The following is a 10,168-nucleotide window of genomic DNA, read 5'->3' on the forward strand; positions in this document are numbered from 1 at the left end:
GTTTATTAACAAAACACATTTCATTGTGAAGTCGAAATTCGATCAACAATAACCAACAAGTGGCCAAAAAAAATCGCGACTTTTCATAAAGTGCGAAGGTTAGCCTCAATACGTTACCGTTATTTTGCTGGTACCTTCTTCGCCACAAGGCAACTGATTGCCTGGTCACTCCGAATCTCCTAGCAACATCAGTATAAGTCATCCCTCCTCTCAACATCCCTATTGCGACGAGTCTATCGTTCACACACGTTCGTGGCATGGTGAAAGAGAAAGACAGAGTGGACAGTTTTGGACAAAGAGAAAGAAACATTTTAGTGAGTTGTTCTCACTCACAAACAAACGGACAAACCAAAGGCAGTACTTTCATGCAATATTCGTGGATCAGCAGCAGACCTTTTGCAGGTTTCAAGTACGGGTAGACGTGCCCCGAGAGTCAAAGAGTGCAGGCCTACCTGTTTACAGCACACACAGCGTGCACTGGCTGTCGGCAGCGTCGGCAAGCTTTGGCGTCAGTCTAGTAAACTCCAAAATGACACCATGCGTCTTTGAGGACCAATTGTGAAAAAACTAAGCAACCGAGAACATTCCGGTTTTTTTCCTCTTCTCAGGAATTGATGGTTCTATGATCGTACCACCCCGCTCTCCTGCAACTTTTTCCGATTTTGAGATATTAAATTTTAAAACATGTTAAGTTATTTTATTCCGTGAGTATACTTCGATCCCACATTTTATCCATTTCTTAAAAAAATAACACTTATGAAAACATCGCTTATATGAAACATCGATCGCTTTCAAGAAAGGATTTTATTTTCCCTGCCAAAGGCCTTCTTCCTTGCACTTAAAATTCTCTGGATAAAAGAAACTCGGTTATAAGAAAGCACCGGTTATAAGATATGACTTTTTATCTCCCTTGACACACCTTCCTCGAATATAGGAAAGAACCAGTGAGTTTAATTTTAAATGTATTTCAATGCTCGCACCGCATGTAATCCAGACTGACTGGAAGGGCTAGACAGGCACCTGAATCAAAATTTAATGCGTTCAAAGTACTCCTTTCTAGGCTGTTAAATGACTGTGCAGAATGATTGCAACACTTGAACTTTTGGCAAGTGTTTGTTTCACTGTTTTTGTTTTTGCATTCTCAGCCGCAGTCGCTATTACGGAACGCACAAACGCAATTCTCTTTCTCTTTCTCTCCAGAGAAAGTTATAAATTCTCATTGCTGTGTAAAGTCAGCCAGGAAAGAAAAAGGGAACCATTGCCGAGGACTTCCATATCAACCCAACCACTCTTAGCAATCTGTTGAGAAACAAAGAAAAGAATAGACATCAGTTCTACACACACACACATGCACACAGAGAGATCAACCCACAGAGAGACAGAACACAACATTCTTTTGGAACGCTGCACTTGCCAGACAGAAACAAAACAGAGCTCAGGTAGATATGATGAAAGAAGGCGACGTAAACAAAAGCAAAACATAAGCGCAAATTTAAGCCACTCCTTACTATTTTCATACTGCAGTATTGTGATTTAACGAGAACCTTATAGTACAAAAAAAGAAACAAGAAACGCACACAAGTACAGCTAACAAACAAGGTACCAAACAAAACCAGACTGTGAGCAAAGCAACAAGCAAACAAACAACGATATACACTGCTATTCCGACTTTGTCATGTGACAGTGCGATATTCTACTCATATCTCCAGTTTACCTCCATAACACCGCACGCGCGATCGTCATTCATTCCAAAAAAAGAGAACACATCCGTAAATGAAAACACAGCCAACTTGACTGTGGTTCAAGACTTGAATGACACGATATCCGACTTCATTGAAACCTTTCATATAAAATGTTGAGACTCGGTAGCAGTCCCCTGTGTACCACATTTCTTTTCAACCGCGTTTGGAGATTTGCTTCGCTTAGTTCACGCAACGGTGTGCTTGCAAAACCTATCAGTTTAGAAAAGACTGCAGTGTCTAAGCGACAGTGTTAGCCTGTACTGTGTATTATGGTGTCTGTCTGTCAGGAATATGAAGCTACCCTGGTAAGTGTTTGTTTGTTCTTCTCATTTCATTTTCGGTGATGCCTTTGACTTGTTGTCGTTGTCGTTAGCCGTATATATATGCAAGGAGTATATATTGATGAATGAGTGTTTCCACTCCAGGACAAGTTCCAATGGCTGTTATGCTAAGATTATGGCGAAATAAATTCTTGTTCTTCTTCTTCTTGTTATTGTGAGTGTGTGCCTGTGTGGGTGTCTGTATGAGTGTGTATTTATACTGTGTGTGCGTGCGTGGGTGTTTTCCAGCGTGTTTTGGTTATTTCCAGCGGGGGTCCTGAGTTGGCCTATATGGTCCACTGGACCCAAAAAGCAACAACTAACTAACTAACTAACTATTTACAGCGCTTTGTAGATGCTTTGACAACGAAAAAATACGGGAACAATGTCGGGGTCCATTATAAATTAGTTATTATCAGGCTGCATTCGGTGTGGTTTTGTGCACAGATTGTTCTTGTTTGATAAGACATGTTTGGCCAACATGATTTGTAGTATGAAGGAAAACGCACACACGCAAAAACACCGGACACACACACACGCACGCACACACACACACACGCACACGCCGCGCGCACACACACACACACACACACACACACACAAGTACTGGCTGAGGCATTCACCTAAAAAGCAAAAAGAAAGTAACAAACAAAGACAGTAGTACCCTTAAAACAAAACACATGTTATTGTAGCAAGGAACCATGTAATATGCTACCAAGAAGTACAGTTATGTACGTGTAGATAAACAAGCCGCGAAACTCTGTCGTAGTTGAAAAAGACACTCCTCTTCGTCGAGTCAAACTCTATAGTCTCCTCGCCACAGGACAAACATAGCTCTTTTTAACTGCCGGCCCTCGAGACTGAATGCGTGCAATCTCATAAATCTTTTCACCGAAACTAAATAACTGAATAGGAGCACGAACAATGACGTATGATCTTGTTTTCATTGAACAACAGAAAAGGTGCTCCACACTGCTTCGCGAGGATTTCACTGCTGGCAAGCGTTCACCTTGAACAGTGACAGTTGGAAGGTATTTCTATAAAGAGAGTGTGTCAAGCCCCTCAGTGATAGGCTATGAGCGAGTTTTCGCGAGGAACAGGGTTGAGCTATGGTAGGGTCACTGCGCATGTCTGGGTTTTTTCTTCGCGGAAACGCTGTTGGGTTGTGTCCAGTCGCGTCCCTTGCAACAAGATGGCGACAAGCGCGTTACGGATTTACTGTTGTGGAGAGTTGATGGACGACGATGATGAACAAGCAGTACTGTTTTATTGTTGATGTGAATGTAATGCCAAAACATCGAACTATCGATTCGAACGTCAATGAAGAAGTGAGCGTGAAAATCGAGCGCAAAACAGCCGGGTAAAAGTTCAGGGCGCTAAAGTACATTTGAGCCGAAATCGCACCCAAACTCCTGTTGACCTCATTTCTTCCCAAAATAAACATCACTGCTAAAATAAAATGCATTAAAACCAAGACAGTATCCAACCCAGTATCCTTAATTTTTGAAAGGCTAAGTGATTTACAACAAATGTCTTCTCACAATCCGTAACTTTGTCAAAAAATATTTGCAGAAGTTTCTCACCTCGCCTTGGCAGCCATCTTGGAACTGGAGAGACCCTACGCAGGAAGCAAGGTTGAAAGTTGGTTAACCGGTGACGTCACTCCAGTCGTACCGGACCGAGTTTTTGCGACCTCCGGTTCGACTCGAGTCACCTTAGTTGACGCTAAAACTCGCTCTATGTCTAGGTCTACATAACTACACAGCTGACTTCGTAGGTCTGGCTGATAAAGCGTTTGGGTGCATCTTTGATACGACCGTCTTTCCACCTGGGTGTGTTCATTTTCAAGTTGTAAGGTAAAGGATACGCAATGTGTCCCGCGTTGAAGCCGTTCACCCGACACATTGTTATTGCTTTCTTTCTTTTTCTTTCTTTCTGATATAAACACTACAACGTAGTGTGTGCGTTGCAGGGAGTGTTTCCAAGGGAGATCTGTCCTTATTACATCCGTAGTAAACTGACCTGGAGTTGCTTACCTTGGTCCTTTCATACATGACACTTTCTTTATGCTTTTTGTTATTAATATTTCTTCGTTTCATTCACTATTATTTTATTCTCTCTGTCTCTGTCTCTGTCTCTCTGTCTCTCTCTCTGTCTCTGTCTGTCTGTTTGTCTGTCTGTCTCTCTCTCTCTCTCTCTCTCTCTCTCTCAGTCGTGTCTGTCTGTCTGCCTATAGATCTGTCTCTCTTTCTCTGTTCTCTGACGGTAATTCTCTCTCTCTCTCTCTCTCTCTCTCTCTCTCTCTCTCTCTCTCTCTCTCTCTCTCTCTCTCTCTCTCTCTTTCTCTCAGTCGTGTCTGTCTGTCTGACTATCTGTCTGCCTATCTGTCTCTCTTTCTCTGACGGTAATTCTCTCTCTCTCTCTCTCTCTCTCTCTCTCTCTCTCTCTCTCTCTCTCTCTCTCTCTCTCTCTCTCTCTCTCTCTCTATCGATTTGCCGATTTACATTACATCATTATTTATTAAAGCTACCCACAGATATGGGTCGGTCAACTTGATCCCACCGATTCCACGAATTGACCTGTATAAGACCAGTCTTGCTTTTTCGGGTACTTCAGTTTGGAATTCGCTTCCATCATCCTTTAAGCACTTAAAGTCATTAAAAACGTTTTTAAAAAAATGTGTTAAAAAACCACTTAATGTCTGAGTAGTTTAACGCCTTTTGATTTACCACACTTAGTATTACGTCAAAGATATGCTGTGCATTGTATATTCTGAACATATTTTTGTTGTACTATTGCTACATGTTCGATTGCTACCAGCTTGTACTTATAATTACCTGCATAGTATGCATTTGATTTTATGAATAACCACATATGTATGCTCTTCATGCCTCATCTTCATCATCATCATCATCATCATTATCATCATCATCGTCGTCATCATCATCATCATCGTCATCTTTATTATCACGAGCTGAAGTTTTCCGACCTCCTTTTTTGTTGGTTAACATTTTATCTTTTTAATTTTTTAATTATATAAATGTGTTCTTTCTTTCTTTATTTGGTGTTTAACGTCGTTTTCAACCACGAAGGTTATATCGCGACGAGGGAAAGGGGGAGATGGGATAGGGGAAAGGGGGGAGATGGGATAGAGCCACTTGTTAAGTGTTTCTTGTTCACAAAAGCACTAATCATCAAAAAATTGCTCCAGGGGCTTGCAACGTAATACAATATATGACCTTACTGGGAGAATGCAAGTTTCCAGTACAAAGGACTAAACATTTCTTACATACTGCTTGACTAAAATCTTTACAAACATTGACTATATTCTATACAAGAACCACTCAACAAGGGTAAAAGGAGAAACAGAATCCGTTAGTCGCCTCTTACGACATGCGGGGGGCAGAGAAATAAGGATGTGGAAAAGAAGACTTTTGGTAAGTGAAATAAAGGTGATGGATCCAGTCAGGTAGAAATAAGACAACAAGAAAAGATTTGGAAAACTGCAGGGAATAGTAGGGAGAGTTTTCTTGGAAGGAAATATAGGTGAAAGGACTGGTAAGGCAGAAATAAGACAAAAGAAGAGAAGTAAAGGGGTGGGGTAGCTCTGTGGAAACACTCCCGCCGCGTGAAGGCGACCCCATGGGAGCATATAATTGTGTGTCTATACGTCCCAAGGACAGATTGTAAGAAAAGGCGTAGCCTTAAATCTTAATCCTTGTTAAATAAAGTTCAATTCAATTCAATTCAATTCAATATTCTCTCTCTCTCTCTCTCTCTCTCTCTCTCTCTCTCTCTCTCTCTCTCTCTCTCTCTCTCTCTCTCTCTCTCTCTCTCTCTCTCTCCACATGCACACACACACGCGCGCACAAACTGTTGTCCAAACAAAGTACAACTGACACACGTATAATGGAAACAGTAATTGTATGTGTCGGATTCCTCAACAGGTATCAATTGCGTCCAAGAACAAGGCTGTGAAGTACGTCCGTCTGCTACCTGTCAAAGTTCAGCGCACCGCTCAGTGACCCACTTTAACAGCCAACGGGCGAACACTTAGACATCCAATCCAACGCCTATATCAATAAACACATGAAGCGACGACTCGGCACGAAGAGATCCAAGCTCCCGTTCGACATACCGCACCCAGACAGTATGACGCTGCGGGAGGCGTGTCACCGCGGACTGAAGAACCAGGTGGATACAGTCCTGGCCATCAGTCCTCACGTCATCAACGACAAGAACGAGGATGGTCACACCGGACTCCACATCGCCGCAGCCAGCGGTAACGTGGACATCGTGGAGATCTTGCTGGCCCAGGGAGCTCAAGTGGATGTCCTCGCTGATCTCCAGTGGACGCCTCTGCACTGGGGCTGTCAAGAAGGCGACGTCCGCGTGGCCAAGTGTCTGTGTAGTCATGGCGCGGACGTCAACGCTAGAACAGAAGAGAAGCAGACTCCTCTCCACATAGCCGTTGGTCACTCGCATGAGCTGGTGGCCAAGTGTCTGATAGAGCATGGAGCTGAAGTTAACACGCAGGATGCAGAAGGAGCCACGCCGCTCTTCCTCGCTACCTTTAACTTCAGCAGGGAGATTGTCAAGCTGCTTCTCGAACGTGGAGCGTCAGTGGACATCGGCAAAGAGAACGGAGCCACGCCGCTGTACCGAGCGGCCCAAGCCGGGCACACAGACCTCGTCAAGCTCTTGCTGGAGCACAACGCCAACACTGAGATTCCCTTCCAGCACCAAGTAGGCTCAGCCACTCCCCTCTTCATCGCATCCCAGAAGGGACACACAGACATTGTCCAGCTTCTTCTCGAGTCCGGGGCCAAGGCGAACTTTGCGCGGACAGACGGAGCAACGTCGTTGTTGATAGCCGCTGTCAATGGACATACTAAAGTTGTTGAACTGTTCCTAAAACACGGCGCTAGCGCTGAGGCCGCATTCCACTGCGAAACGGGGACAGCATCGCCCCTCTTCGTCGCGTCTCAGAACGGACACACAGATGTAGCGAGGCTTCTCCTTGAGCACGGGACGGACAAGGAGTTCAGGCGGGAAAACGGAGCCACCCCGTTGTTCATGGCTGCAAAGTTTGGACACACCGACGTCGTGGGGCTGCTTTTGGAGCACAAGGCCAACGTGAACTGTCGCACGGACACACTGACAACCCCGCTCATGGCGGCCAGTTTCGAAGGTCACGTGGAAGTCGTGATGCTGCTCCTCGCAAACGAGGCGGACTTCAGCCTCAAGGACAAGAGCGCGAAGACTGCTGCGATGTGGGCAAGGCAGAGGGGGCACCTGGCTATTCTACATCGTTTGAATAAAGGGCGGTCCAACAGCCTTCCTGTGGAACATTCCGCAGGGTTACATTGAACTCGTGCGGTTAATTCTCGAATTGAATCAGAGAAGTTGAGCAAACGGAAGGTTGCACTTTTTTTAACTTTTGTTTTACAGACGTAAGTGCCATTTTCATTGAATAAAGGACGGTGACACATACACATTCTTGAACTAGACAGAAGGGCCACATTGAAAACAATTAAATTATGGGGAGGGGGAGGGGGAGGGGGGGTAAACCATGTGTACAATCAGGAACCATTGTGAAAGAGCTGGGTATTCACAAATGCAGAAATGATCGACACTTGAGCTTGAGATCGTCGTTTGTCGTTTGTCGTTTGAGATCGGGTCAAAGAAAGTGAATGATTAAGAATCAGATTGTCTGGAAGATCGAGAACCTGTTTGCAAAGGGGTCTGTACAAGGCTTAACCTAATGGACTTTTCAGTTATGTTTTTTCTCATCTTTAGAAAGGATAAAATACGTGTGGTTTACTTCAAGGTGACAATGCTTCTCGCTGTCCCCTGCACAAAACAGTCGGCTTTACAGCCACGCTTCAGTCGTCTTTCCATTTGGAAATTTACCCAGCTTGATTGACTTTCTTGCGGCGAATTTTTTTTTAATCATTTTAGCTTTAGACGAAACAAGCCGAAGTAAGTGAGGGGGGAGTACCAAATGAGGTCCTGCACATGAACCAAAAGCCAAAAATGGAGGTCGAGTAGTCTCGAAGAGAGCAAGAGTTTCTTGTGTGGATGTTGTTTGTTTGTTTGTTTGGTTGCTTGTTTCTGTTCTTATTTGTTTGTTTGTTTGTTTGTTTGTTTGTTTGTTGTTTGGTTGTTGTTTGTTTGTTTGTTTGTTTGTTTGTTTGTTGTTTGTTGTTTGTTGTTTGTTTGTTGTTTGTTGTTTGTTTGTTGTTTGTTTGTTGTTTGTTTTGTTTTGTTTTGTTATTTTAACATTTATAAAACGTATTATCATTAGATTAGTCCCTCCCATGGGCGAGGGCTGGATGTAAAAAAAAGCACCTGTTTGCTTATTACCCTCGTTAATACAGAATTTGTCTTGTCTTGTCTTGTCTTGTCTTGTCTATCTTCGGTAGTTTTAGTCAAGCCATTGTGTTTGATTTTCTAACAAAATTGTAAAACCTATAGTATTTTAGCTTCCATTTCGGCATGTCGCACAGTCTTTAGTACCGGATCTTGATCACCGGAAATGTTATTTGAAATTAAAAGCGGGAGATGCGAACTGACTAACCGCGTAAAGTTTCGTTTGGCTCACAACACTAGAGATAATTATGTGAGTGTCGTCATTTGTGGGATAGCTGTGTGAATGTGTTGACTGTTTATATCATTATCTGCGACATAAAAGACAAATCGTTGCTTCAATAGTGCTCTGAGGCGCGCTCCATCTTTAAAGTAATCGCTTTTTATAACATCATCTTTCTTATTGTTTTTTGTTTGCTGTTGAAATAAGTGTTTCTAAAACAGGTCTGTGATAATTTGCCATAGCCCTTCGTGGTCATTCCTGATAGAGATGTATTAGTTGTTGCACATGTTATAGAAATAAATGCAGAGAATTTGAACGAGGAGGAAATAAAATTGTTTGCAATTTCAACGAACGTTAGTAACATTGCTTAAATGTTAACGAGTAAAAACAAACATTTTCGTCTTGTGAATGTGCATTTTTAAAAACTTGAATGAATTAAGTTACGAGGAGATATTCGATGTGTGTGTGTGTGTGTGTGTGTGTGTGTGTGTGTGTGTGTGTGCGTGCGTGCGTGCGTGCGTGCGTGCTTGCATGTATGTGCGTGCTTGTGTGTTAGTGTGTGTATCTGCATTCGTGCATGCGTGCGTTCGTGCGTGTGTCTGTGTGTGTGTTTTAAGATTTGCAGTGCCAAAAAAGTAAATCATGTTATTTTATGCATTTTAAACAGGTTTGATGGTGTAGAAAGAGTTCAGTCCTGGATTGAAAACGCTTTTCTTGAGGTCCTTTCTCAACTTCAAACAAAACTGTGAGTGGAGAGTCTGGACGTTTTGCGTTGCGTGAAGGCAATTTCTTTTCTCCCTAAAATATTGGGTTCGACTTTTGAAATGGAAGACAGCTGATTAACATAACAAGTGTTGGCCGGTTGAAACACACGGACACACACTCGTACTCACACACAATCAACCACCAACACCACCAACACCACCACCACCACCGTCTTAACCAAATGTACTTGCCTCCTTTCTTTTGACACACTAATTTCCTGAGTACGCGGTTTCTATTTCTCTTCAACAGGTTGGACTTGAGCTTTACATTCTTCACAGCAAGATCGTAAACCTCATCGGGTTTGAACTCGCGATCTGTTGCTGCAAGTTCCGCTGCTGTTGTTTTGTCTTCTGCCTGCGGCACTGTGTCCTTTGAAATCTGAACAACACAGGCAACACCTGAATTGACAGAATCGCACGGGAAAGTCACAGCAGTGTCACCGTGAGAAGGCACGTGCTGCGCGAGGCACGTGCGCATTCCTGACTGGCGTGTTGTTTGACAGTCAGGTGTCACTACACTTCCTGTTCCTTTGTTTACATCTTGATTCTCATCATTTCTACTGATGGCACTATATAAACTCTGTTGACAAATCTTTCTTTTTTCTTTTTTTTTTTTTTAACGCCCAGCCGACCACGAAGGGCCATATCAGGGCGGTGCTGCTTTGACATTTAACGTGCGCCACACACAAGACAGAAGTCGCAGCACAGGCTTCGTGTCTCACCCAGTCACATTATTCTGACACCGGACCA

The 10,168-nt window shown here is 43.4% G+C and overlaps 1 protein-coding gene across 1 annotated transcript; it reads left to right on the forward strand.

The window, feature by feature from the left end:
- Positions 1-1,697: 1,697 nt before the first annotated feature.
- Positions 1,698-8,234, forward strand: LOC138950889 (ankyrin-1-like). Its single transcript, XM_070322590.1, has 2 exons — positions 1,698-2,047; positions 6,010-8,234. The coding sequence occupies exon 2, from the start codon at positions 6,152-6,154 to the stop codon at positions 7,430-7,432; it is 1,281 nt and encodes a 426-aa protein (XP_070178691.1). The 5' UTR covers positions 1,698-2,047; positions 6,010-6,151; the 3' UTR covers positions 7,433-8,234.
- Positions 8,235-10,168: the final 1,934 nt, after the last annotated feature.

Source organism: Littorina saxatilis, linkage group LG16, assembly GCF_037325665.1.
Source record: "Littorina saxatilis isolate snail1 linkage group LG16, US_GU_Lsax_2.0, whole genome shotgun sequence".
Lineage (NCBI taxonomy): Eukaryota > Metazoa > Mollusca > Gastropoda > Littorinimorpha > Littorinidae > Littorina > Littorina saxatilis.